General features: G+C 51.1%; 1 protein-coding gene across 4 annotated transcripts in view; it reads right to left on the bottom strand.

The window, feature by feature from the left end:
• The window catches only part of LOC138580215 (alpha-2-macroglobulin-like protein 1), a 1347911-nt gene that overhangs the window by 552569 nt on the left and 777836 nt on the right, over nucleotides 1-17506 (bottom strand). For all 4 annotated transcript variants that reach the window (XM_069650572.1, XM_069650575.1, XM_069650574.1 and 1 more), the window contains 2 exons: nucleotides 13307-13537; nucleotides 12996-13059 (listed from right to left, as the gene is read on the bottom strand). In XM_069650572.1, the coding sequence (XP_069506673.1) occupies nucleotides 12996-13059; nucleotides 13307-13537 (295 nt within the window). The remainder of the gene's footprint in view (nucleotides 1-12995; nucleotides 13060-13306; nucleotides 13538-17506) is intronic.

Raw genomic sequence — 17506 nt, 5'->3', positions numbered from 1 at the left:
GAGGGTGCAGAGGGAACACCTGGGAGGACCCACACTGCCAATTCACATGTAGGACTCCCCGTGCACCCCCGAAATTCACATACCCCGCTCTGACAGCTAAATCGCGTGTGAAACTTACCAAGAACCCCTGAAATACAGGTACCCCACTCGCACGGGGCCTATTGCGGGTGAAACTTCCCGCGAACACCAGTAATGCACGTACCCCACTTGCGCATGGCCTATCGCGTGTGAAACCTCACGCGATCCCCTGAAATACACATATCCCACTTGCACAGGGCCTATCACGGGTGAAACTTCCCACGAACACCAGTAATGCACGTACCCCACTCGCACATGGCCTATCGCGTGTGAAACTTCACGCGAACCCCTGAAATACACGTACCCCACTCGCACATGGCCTATCGCGTGTGAAACTTCACGCGACCCCTGGAATATTGTCCCTGTGCGAGCGAGCGGGGTACGTGTATTCCTGGGATCAGCGTGAAGTTTCACCCGCAATTTCAGCAGGGTACGTGTATTACAGTGTTCGCGTGAAGTTTCACACGCGAAAGGGCCCTGATCGAGGGAGTACGTGAATTTCCGGGGTGCGCAGCAAGTTTTACACGCGAAAGGGCAACGTCCGTGCACAATACGTCACAGACGCGCCTATACGCTAAGGGCCTTTGGTCCAATGATATCGCGAACGTGTGCTGATGCGCTTACGCTCTAAGGGCCTTTTGTCCAATGATATCATGTATGTGTGCTGACGTGCTTACACGCTAAGGGCCTTTCCTCGAATTACACGCTGACGTGCAAGATTTTCACGTGCCAAATCACTCCATATCAAGTTGGCCACGCGTACACACATGGAAGACCACGCTCCTGCCCAGAAGGCCATTTTCCTGCCCCCCAGAGCCCTGAGCACGCTCCCACCAGCCATCTGCTGCTGCCCACGTGCCCTGCTATTTGGTGCCTGCACGTCAGCCATCTGCAGGGGTCGAGTTGCTGTGTCCACCCCTGCTGGAACAGAAGACTCCCGACTGGGATTCCATCGCTTCACAGCCCAGCCCCAAGACCCAGTTGCCCACCCACTCCTGCCTCTGGGGTTGCCATGTCGGGCACTACACCATCTGGCACCACTGGCAACCCCCAGCCAGAGAGGCAGAGGGCCACCAGCTTCACTGCCACCGAAGTTGGTGTCCTGGTGGAGCATGTCCTGGGGCAGTATGATGCCCTCTTCGGAAGGTCGGCCGCCGACAAGGAAGGACGGACTCAGATCTGGACAGACATCGTGACTGCCATCAACGCGGAGGGGGTGGCAGTCCGCGACTTACAACATGTCAAGAAGCGCTGGGAGGACTTCAGGTCCAGGACCCTCCACAAGGCCTGGTGCCTCGCGGAGGGGGACCGGACACGCCTGAATGCCATCCAGATGAGGGTCCTGAAACGCGTAGGCCCAGCACTCCATGTCCAGATCCTTCGGAGGCAGACCCTTCTGGAGTTGGGCGGTAAGTGGCCAAGCATTGCTGTCTGAGACAGTGCATGTTACAGTGTGCTGGTAGTCTGATGCTTGCCTGTATGTGTGACATAGGCCATGTATGGATATGTGTGTGTGCAGGGACATCATGGTCATGCATGTGAGACCAGTTATGTGTGAGCCACAAGGTTGGTGCATGTGTTTTAAAGCAACATGGGGAGCTCTGTGTGGAATGCACACATGAATGCATGGCTGTCTCTGTTCCTGGACATGGAGGGGGGGGTGAGGAATGTGTGCTGATGTCATGTACATGTATGGTGCACATGTGTGTGTGTGCCTGAGAAGTGTGTGTGTGACTTTGAAATGCCATGGATGCATGTGACTTTGAAGGCAACATCTTGGTTTACAGGGGCCCTTCTACATGGATGTTGATGTTGATTGCAGGCGCCCGGACTGTTTCTGCATGTGTGTTGTGTGCATTGACCCATGTGTTGTGGAATGACAGGATGGAAGTGACATTTGACAGTGCCACTCATGTGTTATTGCTTCCTGTCTAGGGTATTTTGTACTGTACCCTGATGCTTGTGTTCTATGTCTCCCTCTACGCAGCGTCGAGTGAAGAAGAGGGCGGAGACGGCGCTGTGGAGCCAAGCGGCGGGGATGCCTCCACTGGGCGGCGACGCAAGGCCCAGCCACCCTCCCAGGAATTACCATCATCCGGGAGCGAGGGGGCTGGTGCTGCGTCTGCCTCAACGCTTGTGGCGGAAGGGCCGGGTGAGCCCCCACAGGGGCTTCCAATGGCGGAAGACGGTGTGGAGACATCCAGGTTGGTGGTCTCCACAGAGGAGGAGGAGACCGCTACTGAGCCGCACATGGGGCCTGGTGGGGGTAGTACCACTGGTGCGAGTGGTGCAGTCCAGGGCCAGGGTCAGGAGGCAGCACAGGTCACCACGGAGGGGCCTGTGCATGTCGTTGTCCTTGACCCTGTGACTGCACCATCATGCACCAGCAGGGAGGCCCCGTCCCAGGCCCGTCCGCAGGTAGGGGAGAGTGCCACATCACCTGCCTCTCCACTACCTGCGGACGAGGGGTCCCGCGACCGTATGGGATCCGTCCTGGTGGGTGTCGCGTTGCGCACGCGTGTCATTCGTGATGACGTGCGTTCTTCCTGGGCGGAGAACGCACGCCATCACGAAGAGCAGCGTCGTGACGTGGCACTGCTGGGAGGGGCCCTGGTCGGAGGGTTCCTACATGTGTCGCGCACTCTGGCGGACCTCTCCTCCTCTGTGGAGGCTATGCACCAGTCGTTCTCCACATCGTCTTCCGGCCCAGATTCCACCAGGTCCCCCTGTGGACCTGGCCTGACCAACACAGCCAGCTTGGTGGAGCTCACATCCCTGCCACAGTCGGGAGTCAGCGGTCCAGCAGGGGTGGACACCACAACTGGAGACCAGCAGATGGAGGATGTGCAGGCACCATCGGACAGGGCACATGAACAGCAGCAGCAGGAGCAGGCTGTAGGTGGGAGCAATGATGGCTCGGGGCCATTAACATCAGAGGCGCAGGCATTGGCCAGAGGGCAGGAGGACCATGGATGGGAAGTGTCTTCCGTGTGGCAGCGGTTGGGCCATGCGATAGATGCGGAGAGGCAGCGGGCGGAAGAGGCACAGCTCATGATGGTCAGGGCGGAGAACTCCATGCGTAGGGCCCTGAGGCGGGCTGAGTGCCTCGAGGCCATTCGCAGGGACCTGGAGTTCCAGATGTCATCATCCCTGTGAACCCTCCGGGCCATGGAAGAGGAGCACCTCCGGGACATCGAGCAGGAGTTCGATGATGCCCTGGCCCGGAACATCAACATTTGAGCCGTTGGACTTGCCCGCTGCCCTTGTAAATAGTTATTTAGTTAGTTTTAGGTTTCCTTTGTTTTTTTTCTTTATTTTGGACCTTTTGGACAATGGACCACATTTTTGTATATAGTTTTTTTATTAGCTAGGAGTTTTTGATAGGTTTCATTTCTTCAGTTGGGATCATGGACCCTGGATTGTTCATCTGTATATAGTTGACTGTTGGATTCTACTTTTTTGTTTGGATTTCCCCATGGAGCAATGGTTTTCACTTTTGTTTTTCCCTTGGATTTCATTTTTGGAACTGTGATTTGGACACCTTTCCTTTGGATTATGATTTGTTGTTTTTCATTATTTTACAGACATGCAGCTTATCTTTTTTAATTTCCATTGTCGTTTGTTTGATTTTAATTCCATTCATGTTGCTTTTAATACATGTTTTATTCAAACTTCGATGTGTGGTATTATCTCATTGGTTTCATGCATGTCATGATATGGGTTTTGAGATTCACTTGCACCCATTGTGTGTGTGTGAGGGACATGTCTTCATTTACATACTTGCCATTGGGGTTGTGTCATGTAATTGGCATTTCTATGTTGGTGGGTGCAATACTTGGGTGGGTCTTTGGCATGTGGAGGCTGGCCATAAGGGCCAGGGATCTAGATCGTGATGACGTGTTGGTTGGGGGCCATGTGTCAGGGCCTGCTGGCAGGTGACCTGCACTGCTGGGGGGTGGGGGTGCAGGGGGACATGAGTGGGGGCCTGCTGGCAGGTGCCCCACACTGTTGGGGGTGGGGGTGCAAGGGGACATGAGTGGGGGCCTGCTGGCAGGAGCCCCACACTGCTGGGGGGTGGGGGTGCTGGGGGACATGAGTGGGACATGAGTGGGGGCCTGCTGGCAGGTGCCCCACACTGCTGGGGGGTGGGGGTGCAGGGGGACATGAGTGGGGGCCTGCTGGCAGGTGCCCTGCACTGCTGGGGGGTGGGGATGCAGGGGGACATGAGTGGGGGCCTGCTGGCAGGTGCCCCTCAGTGCTGGGGGTGAAAGGGGACATGAGTGGGGGCCTGCTGGCAGGTGACCCTCAGTGCTGGGGGGTGGGGGTGCAAGGGGACATGAGTGGGACATGAGTGGGGGCCTGCTGGCAGGTCCCCCACACTGCTGGGGGGTGGGTGTGCAAGGGGACATGAGTGGGGGCCTGCTGGCAGGTGCCCCTCCGTGCTGGGGGTGCAAGGGGACATGAGAGGGGGCCTGTTGGCAGGTGCCCCACACTGCTGGGGGGTGGGCGTGCAAGGGAACATGAGTGGGGGCCTGCTGGAAGGTGCCCCACACTGATGGGGGGTGGGGTGCCAAGGGGACATGAGTGGGACATGAGTGTGGGTCTGATGGCAGGTGCCCCGCACTGCTAGGGGGTGGGTGTGCAAGGGGACATGAGTGGGGGCCTGCTGGCAGGTGCCAATCAGTGCTGGGGGGTGGGGTGCAAGGGGACATGAGGGGGGGGCCTGCTGGCAGGGGCCCCTCAGTGCTGGGGTGCAAGGGGACATGAGTAGGGGCCTTTTGGCAGGTGCCCCACACTGCTGGGGGGTGGGTGTGCAAGGGAACATGAGTGGGGGCCTGCTGGCAGGTGCTCTGCACTGCTGGGGGGTGGGGGTGCAGGGCGACATGAGTGGGACATGAGTGGGGGCCTGCTGGCAGGTGCCCTGCACTGCTTGGGGGTGGTGCTGCAAGGTTACATGAGTGCGGGCCTGCTGCCAGGTGCCCCTGACTGCTGGGGGGTGGGGGTGCAAGGGGACATGAGTGGTACATGAGTGGGGGCCTGCTGGTAGGTGCCCTGCACTGCTGCAGGGTGGGTGTGCAAGGGGACATGAGTGGGGGCCTGCTGGCAGGTGCCCTGCACTGCTGGGGGGTGGGGGTGCAAGGGGACATGGGTGGGACATGAGTGGGGGCCTGCTGGCAGGTGTCCCACACTGCTGGGGGGTGGGGGTGCTGGGGGAGACGAGTGTGTGCCTGCTGGCAGGTGCCCTGCACTGCTGTGTGGTGGGGGTGCAAGGGGGTAATGCGTTGGTGATCACTAGTGCAAGGTGACATGTGGCTTGGCTGGGGGGCATGCCCATGGTGGATGGGCTGCCTGCGGGACATGACCAGGGGTGCAGGGTAGTCCCCTGTGGTGTGGTCTGCCTGCAGGGGCGGTGGAGGATGTAGACGGAACACCTGGGAAGACCCACACTGCCAATTCACGTGTAGGACTCCCCTGCACCCCCGAAATACACGTACCCCTCTCGCACAGGGCCTATCGCGCGTGAAACTTGCCCGCACCCCAGTAATACACGTACCCTGCTGTAATCGCGTGTGTAACTTCCCGCGCACCCCAGTAATACAGGTACCCTGCTGAAATTGCGTGTGAAACTTCCCCACGCCCCATAAATACACGTACCCTGCTGGAATCGTGTGTGGGACTTCCCGCGCACCCCAGTAATACAGGTACCCTGCTGTGATTTCGTGTTACACTTCCACGCACCCCAGAAATACACGCACCCTGCTGTAATTGCATGTGAAACTTCCTCACACCCCAGAAATACATGTACCCTTCTGGAATCGCGTGTGGGACTTCACGCGCACCCCTGTAATACACGTACCCTGCTGTAATCGCGTGTTGAACTTCCCCGCACCCCAGAAATACACGTACCCTGCTGAAATCGCATGTGTAACTTCCCACGCACCCCTGTAATACACATGCCCTGCTGAAATCGCGTGTCACTTCCCCGCACCCTAGAAATGCACGTACCCTGCTGATATCGCAAGTGTAACTTCCCGCGCACACCGGTAAAACATCTACCCTTCTGAGATTGCGTGTTAAACTTCCCCGCACCCCACAAATACACGTACCCTGCTGAAATTGCATGTGTGACTTCCAGGGCACCCCAGTAATACAGGTACCCTGCTGAAATCGCGTGTAAAAGTTCCCCGCACCCCAGAAATACATGTACCCTGCTGAAATTGCGTGAGGAACTTCCCGCGCACCCCAGGAATACACGTTCCCCGCTCGCCGTTTGCTGTTTGGCAGCACTGTATACTGGTCCAGGGTTAGCGCAGCCCTTTGCAATGAATTGTGAATTTTGATGGCTTTTCCTTGGGCGTGGGCGTTCTTGGGGGCGTTACTGGTGCAGCTGCAGGGTCGCTGTGCCACTCTGCGCCACGGCTGGTTTTGGAGGCTGAAATCCATGAATACGCCGTGCGCGGATATCGATTTTAGCACCACTTTTGTGCGAAATTCTATGAATTACCCTGTTATTGTTTTGGTAACAGCCAATGGCGCAACAATTATGGTCCCCAGTATGCACATGGCTCTTGCAAAACATAGATTACAAAAATGCCTTAGGGCGGTGCCCGCCTAATGACAGAGAACACCATGTTTGGATGAAGCGGCAACAGCCCAGCCCTGTTGCCATAATCTGTATTTGAAAATAGTCATGTTGTTTAAGACCCTATCTGTTTCCTCCAACATGTGTTATGCTTGAAAGTAGATCACATTTTCCCCAATCTGGCCTTTGCACTCGGAGGGCTGCAACAGCAGGCATAAATTCAGCAGACCCATTAGCACCTATGCAAATGAAGCCCCGGCGGCGAATAAAATAGTCACGCAATGGTGTTTCACCCCGCTGCATCTTAAACAAACGGACCCCGAATGACAGGGACATTGCTGGCGAGAGTGTGGAGGAGAAGGAACCTTCCTACACATATGGTGGTCACGCCCTAAGATTGCACCGTTCTGCATATTTCGAGACAGCTTGACCGCACGTGCCCCTATGTCCCTGCCCTGTTGATGCTGGGTATACGTACAGTAAGAACAGGTCTCGGGAGGATAGCTCAGGGGCAATGTGCTCGCATTGGAAGCAAGACGACACGGAGCAACACAGGTTCTGATCCCCTGGTCCGCGCTTAGAAACCTCTGGGTATTAAGCGTTTTATAAATAACATACCATATCATAACAAGCCCCCAGTTAGCCGGAGAAAATAGGGTTGTAACTAGGCTTCTGTTGGTTTCGAAGATGGCGACAGCGATAAATTGTAGAGATAGCACAACCCGCATATTCATTTATGGTGGGCCAAGATATGGTAGGTTTGGGCAGTAGAAAAAAATGTCTGCTGTTTTAGCGGGTACAGGACAGAGTTTCTCCCGCAAATGGGGGTTAATATCACGGTTCCTCTCAGAGTTCATGTGTACAACTTGCCCACATAGACTCGATGAACCTATTTGATGTTTCTTGATGATGGAAAAGATTGATCGTGGGAAAAGAGGTGAACTGTGTTATTGATCGTATTTTATCACTGTAACTAAACGCTGTGCTAGACTGGGGTTTAGGCAGGATGGGTGAAGGTTTCTTTTCTTTTGTGTATATTTCTCCTTGTAAAGATAGAGACAACACCATGGAAATAAATAAAATGAGTAGAAGGTGTTGTCTTACTGCTACTATTGGCCCTGGCTGTCTAACCTATTGCAGCAGCCCCTGCTCTTTACCCAGTGTTATGAAGCCACCACTAGTCTTTGCTTTGATGGCCCTACTAATTTCTCTGGTTGACGGTGTGACTTCATCTGACTTTATGAGTAAACCCTTTGGTGAGGCGTCTCCAGCAGCATGCCTCGAGGCTTACCTTGACCTTCCTGTATAGTACAAACATGTTATTCTGCTCACCTTGTCTACTGACAATCCTCGGCAACATGGCAGTTACAGAGTAACATGTGCATTCCTGCAAACAGCCTAATGGACCCCAAAGTTCCAATAAGCAAGGGTCTGCCTTTAACCATGGGCAGCCATGATGCAAAAGATGTGATTCTGGGCTTCCACGGCCTCGCGGCTGTTTGATAAATCATCGTCTGGTTTGACATGATATTTTTGTGAATATACAATTACACTGGATTTTGGTGTCATTTTTATTTCCAGGCTAGTTTCTTTCGTCACATTCAACTACCAACTTCTGGGGATTCACTGCCGCCTAGGACTGGGTTTCACTGTTCATTTGGGTTCAGCCTAAGAAATGTCCTATGTTCTCTTTAGGAAGGTTTATAGCGTTCCTGGGAAAACAGGATATACCGCCCAGTGGTAAAGGAAACACTCAATACTTAGGAAAGCCCTGGCAATTTCTGGAGATGTCTTTGATGTAGACACAGGGGTGGGCACCGGGTTGGAGAGACGAGTAGCGAAACCCAGGGGAGGAAGCAGAAGCAAGCAAGGGGTACATTATCTTGGAATTTCCTTTGCTCTCAAAACTTCCTGTGCTTCTGCCCAACTTCTGAACACAAAGAACTCTGAGACTGACATCACTAAGCAAAGGCTCTTGTCACAACAGTCTTCACTGGACACTTAGAGGAGGCTTGAAATGGATCAATTTAAATGTGTCAACATTCGTATACAAGGGAGGGAGACTCCCATTGTAATTAAATCATCTTTGAGCTCCCTTTCAAGAAGATCTAAAAGGATAATTTTCAATTGATATTCAAATCATCTTTTCACTTCAGAATCAGAAGAAGAAGGTTTCACCTGAGACTTTATTGGGTACATTCTGCACAAAGTCATCTGCCATAGAGGCGAAGATGAAGACTCAAAGGAGGGAGCAAGCCCCTCCACTTACTCTTCACAGAGGGCCTTTTGAGGGACCTGATGTTTGGATGAGGCCTGTCTACTTCCTGAACACTGGTAACCAGAACTCCTTCCACTGGCACTGGACACCCCTGGAAGTGTTCCCTACCAACCTTCCTGGCTGGGAAGGGCAGAATAAGGACACACATTATCCTTTGAGACCCTGGACCGGGTCTCACAGCAACCCAGGGATAAAGGGACAGTTCTGGTTCCCGCCTCCATCCACTTTTGAGATATGTCGACCCGGTCATCACTTGCATGTCCGAAGCTTCATCAGGCCAACTGCCATCTGTAGGACCAAGTTGACTCGCTATCCAATGAACAAGCCTTACAGGTATTTGTATTGGTTCACTCCCCCAGACCTGGTTTTAAGGGCCTTAGTCACATTTAAAGCCCCACTCTTCACATTACTAAGAGACATGGGAGGTCATTACGAGGTAGGAGGTAACCATGCCGCTATTAGTGGCATGGCTACCCCCTTACCGGGTACCGGGTTCCTTGAATGAGGAATTACCGGGCCATTCCGACCTTGGAGGGCCCGGTAATTCCTCATTCAAGGAACCCATCCCCATTCCCATTTGAGCCCCCATAGGGCTCCATGGAAATGGGGAGGGTGCCAACAATGGGCCCGTTAATAACGGGCCCATTGTTAACACTCTGGTCTGCTCATGGGACCCGCTAAGGACGCCTGGTTTTACCAGGCGCCCTTAGCGGGTCCCGCAACCAGATCTCGTAATGAGGCGGTAAGGGGTTGACGGCTCCGGCACCTTTACCGATGCCGTTAACCCCTTACCGCCTACCTCGTAATGACCCCCATGGACTTTAAACTTGAACTTTGCTGCAGAGACTATTGCCTCTCTATCCTTGTCTTCCGGCCTAGGGTGCCCTTTTATTCAAAAGTCTGCATATTTTGTGTGTTCCTTAACAGGTGTGGGTTATTAGTGTTTTTATTCGTGTGGTTGTATGTTTAGTTTATTTAAAGACTCTGATTTGTATTGGAGCTTGTTTGGACATTACTTTTATTTTGGTATCCTAGGACTGTTCTTGTTTCGATGCTTCGTTGCTAGCTCACGCCCCTGCTGAAGGGTATATAACATGCCCTTGGCCTGCATTACCAAAAGAGGCCAAGGAGGTGCACCCATTGGGATGTGCCTGCTCCCTCTTCATGGTTGGGGGGTCACTGCTCATTTAGTGGTATGTGGGGCTGAGTAGGAGTTGTACTCAACTCTGTTGCCCTGCAGTGCAGAAGTCATTATATCACACCTGTTTTATTCGACGCAAATCATCAGAAGTGCTCTGATTTCGCAAAAGCATCGTAAAAGCCTTCTTCTTGGACCTGGTGGAATGCCTGCAAAAGAGCATTCCAAGATGTCTGCTTCTTTACCATTTGGTCTCACTCTTTCTGATTGGTTGATGCAATTGTTGCAGCCAAGGCTGCTCTCTCGCTTTGGCGCTAGTTAAGTGTTGTTCAATGGCTCTTTGTGATATTTTTGCATTTTGAAGGCCGCACACAAAAAAGACAGATCTATTTTGTCTTATTTTGTGTTGCCTCCAAAATGCTGAAATATCACACTCCAAAGCCCCCAACCCCTCGGTAAGGCAATCCCGTCAACACCCCCACTCCCACGCCGGCTGGATTTCTGTAAATTCAGGGGGTTTCACCCAAAGTCAGTGTAGCGCACTAGAATTTCTGCCATAATTATTATCGGACCAAACTCGGGTTTTCGGGGTGCTCTCCTCCTATTACCCTGGTATTCCGAGGCACTATGCAGATGTTCATTGTGAAATTCCAAGTAAAACTTTGTCTTAAACGTGAAAATTCCATGAAATATCCTGTTTAAATCTGCAGGGTGCAGCGGGAGAAGGAGTACATTAACAAGTGAACAGGACATCATTATACCTGCGATATAAGTGCAAGGAAGAGGGCAACCTCACGTGCTTCCGCTGGCGCCTGGCGGGCCCCAGTCCTGGGAACACGCTGCACACAGTGGAGAGAAGCGTGTGGAAGGAAGACTGGAGTACGCCCGGGGATCCGCCCCACGCCCACTCCATCACACTGGAGTGATGTCCACCATGTGCTCATTATGCAAGAACGGTGGCCGCCAATGACCAATGCGTTTTCACGGCTCGTGAAGGGCTTCTCCTGGCAGAGGAAAACCAGCCCTAATCTGTGAAAACGGAACCATTCCTTGGGGATTGAAATGGCCTTCCAGGGTGGCATTCCAACATTCCTGCATTGGAGAGGAACCTCGTGGGGGATCTCGAGTGCAAGATTCCTGGCAGGGACTGAGCTGTGGAGCAAAGCCCGATGCCGCCAGGGATACGAATGGCGTCTGCTGGGGAAAGCCATGCACCCCTGTTTGCTGAGATTTGCTGTGCATCTGCCCTCAAAAGAATGGGGTGCATATAGGACATGCGTAAGGGATTTTGAGACCTGGGTCACAGACAAATTTTGTGCCCCATCCAAACGAAAGTCATGATGAAGGGGATCCAGAATCTCTGGTCGCTGCCTCTGCCCCCCCCCTCTTTGCAATCACAACCTGTGGGTTATTATCTTTATTATTGGGGTACACATTGAGCACCCGCTTGGCTCCAGGAAGCAACGGGATGCTTTACAGGTCATAGGGGGAGATACAAGGCAAGGGAGGCAGATCCCAAGGGAATAAGTCAAGGGAGTGGGGAACTCAACAGGGGAGGCAGAGTGGAACGTTTGGCAGCAAGGGAAAGAAAAAGGGTGGAGCAGATCTAACAGTCTCTGGTTTTGTGGGTAGCAGGGGCCGGACCTCAGTGTTAAAGGGCTCAGTAAGCTGCCTTCAAACATGATCCAAATGAGCATGGGGTCGGCCTTTCAGTCCTCCGACCTCTTCATCTTTGTTGAAATCAGAGTAACACACAAATATGATTTTAAGAGAAGCATTAGCAGTCCATGAGGAGGGTACTTTTGCTCTAACATTGGTAGAGGGCACATTTGAATAATAGCCACGATGAGGAAGGTTTACGTACCGACTATATTATAGACGCAGAACACAAATCAGTAGTTGTATGAAGAAGGTAAATATACCGCAGAATAGGCTTGACCTCAGATTAAACATCACGGGGAAGGCATGTAAAACCAGAGCATGTGTTTTGAGTTAGGTGTGAGGGGTTTATATGTCATAAGGAAGTTACACGTCCTTTGCGTGGATGCATAACACAAATTAGGAGTCTTGAGAAAACTGTATGCACACAATTACATATACATTACACAGATTGGTAGCTATGGGGAAAATACACTCAGGCCTATGGGATTCAGGACACAGATTGGTAGCTATGGGGAAAATACACTCAGGCCTATGGGATTCAGGACACAGATTGGAAGCTATGGGGAAAATACACTCAGGCCTATGGGATTCAGGACACAGATTGGTAGCTATGGGGAAAATACACCCAGGCCTATGGGATTCAGGACACAGATTGGAAGCTATGGAGAAAATACACTCAGGCCTATGGGATTCAGGACACAGATTGGAAGCTATGGGGAAAATACACTCAGGCCTATGGGATTCAGGACACAGATTGGAAGCTATGGGGAAAATACACTCAGGCCTATGGGATTCAGGACACAGATTGGAAGCTTCACAGAATGTGCCACTATGGAAGCATGGCTACTGGAGACAGACTGGAAACACCAGGGGAGGTGCATATTGCATAGACAGAAGATGCAGATTAGAAGTTGCCCGGAAAGTTGGATGTATCCAAACATAGACAGATTCCAAGAGGGCCAATGGACATGACAGCTGTTCACTAACAGGCATCCATTTTACCCCACAATCCAGGGGGTTAGTCAAAATGCAGCACCGGTTCAATCCTTGACTGCTCTGCTGAGTATTAAGCAGGCGGATTAATGGGACGTAAAATGGGAATGCATTGTGAACCCAATATAACATTTAATTGATCAATTGTTAAAACTGTGTGGGACCATTGTAGCACTGCCCTTTGGAGGTGCATTGAGTCTTCAACCAAGGTTTCGAGCTTGCGAGGGGTGTGACGGAAGATGGGTGGAAACCATGTTTCGTACCTGAGTCCACAGTGATGTTCAATCCTGTCTGGCCATGCTGTACGATGTGTCCTCTTGCCATAACCTGGAAGAGAAGGTATAGTCTGATTACTTCTGGAGATATCTTACACCTAGGTGCAATTATTCCCGCAAGTCTCCTGCCTCATGTTATCAGGACTACATTTTTCAGTGTCTGTATGATTTGAAACGCGGCAAGTCTGCCAGAGGCTCCCTTGCCACCACCACTTTCCCCCACCACAATCAGTCTGCCACGGTGGGGGCCCTTATCGGGCCTGCTTCATTTGGAAAGAAACAATGGCAGTGCTCCTTACAAAGTGATGCAGCTTGAGGTAGCCGTCAGTCCTGGGGATGTCTCTGTGACGGATGATGTAGTCCACCTCGATGGCGAATTCTTGCTCACAGGGCAGTGTCTCCTTGGGTGGCTGGATCTTCACAAAGCTCTTGACCAGCGAGTGGAAACAATAGATGATCTTCACGGCGTCCGGGTAGAAGGGGTTCCGCTGGCCATAGTGATACTCAGGCTTCTCTTTCTTGAACTGCGCCTGAAAAATGGAGAGAGGACAAGGGCTCTTAAGCATTGGGGTGAGAAACCACAGCGCAGTGCAGCAGTAGTAGGCCCATTGATTCTGGTATAAAAGCAGCGCAGTCCACGAACCACTGTCAAGTCAGAAGGCCGGGGAGGCATAGATCGGTGAATAAGATGAATTAGCTACAACTCCCACGCTATAACATTAGAGGGTATATTCAGACAGTCCCTGCCTTTTCAGGACAAGTGGGGCTCTTCATATGGAGCAATGGTCCCATCCTTCGTCCCCAGAGGTCAGCTTGTGAAATATCTCCGCCCCTGCAGGAGGCATGTGCTGACATTGTGTACACATAGTTTCCCTTCTCTCCACCAGAGGGACTAACGGATCTATGTGAAAACTGTGAAAATATAATATCGAAGCCCAAAATATACATTTTTTGTACCCCTTTTTCCCACATATATATGTGGGGGGAGACCCCACACAGCCCCACCCTCAAATACCACTCCACCTTTTATATTTACTTAACCCTCCCCCCACATATATCAAATTGGGGTCTATAATTTCGCATTTTGGGCTTCGACATTTTTGCATTCTCTATTTTCGTATGATCCTGGGACTAAGATGCCGCAAACCGCATTGTTTCACTCATTGCAATCACTTGCATACACATCTGTCTTTCACACTGTACATTTTGGTGCTCATAATATGAAACCTTGTAGGAGGAGGCAGTTGTTAATAAACTCTTGCAAAGTGATTCAGATCTCTTTTGGCTCTTCTCCTGCACTCTTGGGGGGTCATGAAGAGTTGGGCGGACTTTTTCCAGAAATACCAATGGCAGTAAGAACCACAGTGGTATTTCTACTAGTCTGCTCTATTCAGAGTTTACCACAGGAGCAGGTGGTATTACTGAAATACCTCTGGCGCTATTGCAAGAATGCTGCCTTTGCCTGTGGTAACTTCTGAAGAATTTTGTTTTTAAATGTATATGTAATGGTGGAAATGGATAATGTACAGTAGTGGCTCAGACCACTACTGTACACATTTATAATGCCAAAAAGGGTCATAGTGGTCTTTTTAGGCGGCGCTTATAAACCAAAACGTTTGCATTAGAGTACAGATAGGGAGAAAAGGCATACGAGGAGGGGCACACAACTTGTAGGTGTTGTAGGTGTTGTTTGGGTATTTGCTCACCTAATACTTGCCCAAGGCCACGCTAATCCTTGAGTAGAGAAAGGAAGGAGGGAGCGGACAAAGGGGCAGGAGCGAGCAAGCAAGAGGAACGTCTGGAAACTAAGCGGGAGGCTAAGAAACCGACAGCGTCATACCCGACTAAACCATGGGTTGCAACGTGTTGGTTCCCTGCAGCTTTCTCGTGCAAATAGAAACGCGGAAGCCATCTTGAGAACAACTAGACCTGCAATACACTTTGCGAGGATAACGTAATGGCATCACAGAATGCAGCAATTTCCATTTCCTCCATAAGGAACACCTTTGTGTCATGACACATTCCCACCCAGTTCATGCCCCAACTCGCACAAAAACCACATCATGGGAACTCTTTGAGCTTGCTAATGAAGTCTTACCATGAAACTTTGCATTCAAGTGCCTGTCAGTGTTTTTTCATAGCAGTCTTCTGAGGAGGGGTAATGACTTAATTGGAGTTGTAAAATGGCTACTTTTGTAATAAAAATGTCGTAACCAGGTCTGCCTTCAGCCACTCGATTTATAAGCACTGTGCGTGTCCTTCAATGAAGTCCTGTCAAAAACAAGCATTAGCAAAGCCAACAGTTTTGTGTATACATATTAGGCATTTGCCAGGCACTGCTATTAGATGTCCAGGTACTCACACCATTTTACACCTGCTACCATCAATGGCCAGTTAATAACAAACCTGTAACTCCTCTTTTCCATCATGAGTCTTATATGGATTCACATCCTCATGAAGATTCCCGCCGTCAGGCTGGGAATCCTTGGTAACATTAAAAGCAGTTTTGCTTTCAAACTGAAAACTGCTTGCTTATGTAGCCTATTGCTGTCACTTTGGGTCATACTGCCAAAGCCAATGGCCGTCTTCAGATTTACAAGTGCACGTGAAGTGGCAGTAGGAAACAATAAGAGCCATAGAGGGGTAGGAGGGAGGGTCGCATGTGCATCCATGTAAGATACTCTTGCGGGAGAACAGGGGTTACAGGTAAGTATCTTTATCCTTCTCCAGCTTGGGGTTCTACATGGATTTGCATGCTCATGAATATGACTATACAGCAGTAAATATGCAACCACAGGAGGTGGCATAGTCTCAATCAACAGAAGCAATATAATAACTCGTTTCTGGAACCCACTCACCTCAATTAAACAGGTTGCAAAGCACTGACTGGCTGACAGAGCACTCAAACCTGGAATTCCTGTCGATGCAATAGAATGCCATGAAGGTATGAGTCGACTTCCACATAGCAGCCCTGCACATGTCCATCTGGTGAACACCAGACAAGAATGCCGCAGTAGCAGCCACAGCTCTTGTGAAATGGGCTCCCGGTCTCCCTAAAAAACTTGGAGAGGGATTTCCATTGTCCCCCAGTTGCCAATGTCATAAACAACTGAGATGATGTGCAAAAAGTCTTAGGACCTCATTCCGAGCTGGGCGGTAAGGGGTTAATCTATTACCACCCTATTACGAGTCTGCTCGCAGGACCGGCAAAGTGCGCCTGGTAAAACCAGGTGCCTTTAGCAGGTCTCGCTAGCAAACCAGGGACCTAACAACAGGCCCGTTATTAAGGGGCCCGTTGTTAGCTCCCTTCCTGTTGAGCCCTATGGGGGCTCGAATGGGAATGGGGATGGGTACCCTGAATGGGGAAATACTGGGTCCTCCAAGGTTGGAATGGCCCGGTATTTCCCCATTCAGGGAACCCGGACCCGGTATGCGGTATGGGGGTAGCCATGGTGCTAATAGCACCATGGCTACCTCCAGCCTTGGAATGACCCCCTTAGTGTGTGCGACATAAAACCTCAAAGCACGCGCCACAGCTAGTGAATGCAAAGCCTGTTCTGCAGGAGAGGCAGGGTTGGGAAAGAAGACGGCAGAACTAAATGCTTGTTCAAATGAAAGTCTGACGGAACCTTTGGCATGAAGGATAGATGAGTATGTAGTGCCACCTGGCCTGACGGAAAGACAAATAAGGTGGCTTGCAAGAGAGAGTCTGTAACTATCCCACACGTCTGGCCAAAGTGATCACCACCAGAAAAGCAGTCTTCCAAGACAACAAGTTTAGAGAAGCACTGTGAAGAGGTTCAAAAGGAGTACTTGCACTCCCATGCAGTGAATGGAGCTTTCACAGGAGGGAATGCTCTGAACAGACCTTTTAGGAATTATTTAACAAATCTAAGAGACCAAAAGGAAGGCCTGCCAGGCATTAGAGTGTATCAGGAGATAGATTCCCGGTGTACCTTGACGCTTACGTGAGCAAGGCCCGCCTTTGCTAGGGAGAGCAGATACGGCAGGATCTGAGGAGGTTTGATACAAAGAGGAGAAAAACCTTGTGAATTACACCACACAGAGAAGCATTTCCATTTGCCTCTATAGCATGCATGGGTAGATGTTTTTTTTTTACTGTGCTTGGATCTCTTGCAATAGTAGAGGCAGGTGTTGCTCCTGTCCCATGACGGGAAGAATGGATGGATGTGGTCAGGCCTGTTTGGTCATTTTTGCGTCCTGGAGGACGTTCTGAGCCGACACTGTGTTCTCCCTATGTAGGACTGTGAACAGCCTCTGTACACGTCTTGCGTGCTGGAGCGCGAAGGTTGCCGATATACTGGTCTATACTCTATTGTGGACCTTGAGAAATGGCCTTTGGATGAATGACAGGGCTGCCTTTGTTGCTGAAGAGTACCCAGCGAGCTTGCCATATCTGTGTCTGCCTTTATGGACTGCAGGGTCTCATCTACATCCTTGCCGAAAAGGTCGATGCCTTCAAAAGGCATGTCAATAAC

The sequence above is a fragment of the Ambystoma mexicanum genome, chromosome 3p (assembly GCF_040938575.1).
Source record: "Ambystoma mexicanum isolate Mex_15411 chromosome 3p, UKY_AmexF1_1, whole genome shotgun sequence".
NCBI classification, from domain to species: domain Eukaryota; kingdom Metazoa; phylum Chordata; class Amphibia; order Caudata; family Ambystomatidae; genus Ambystoma; species Ambystoma mexicanum.
This window is presented reverse-complemented; position numbering and strand designations above follow the sequence as displayed.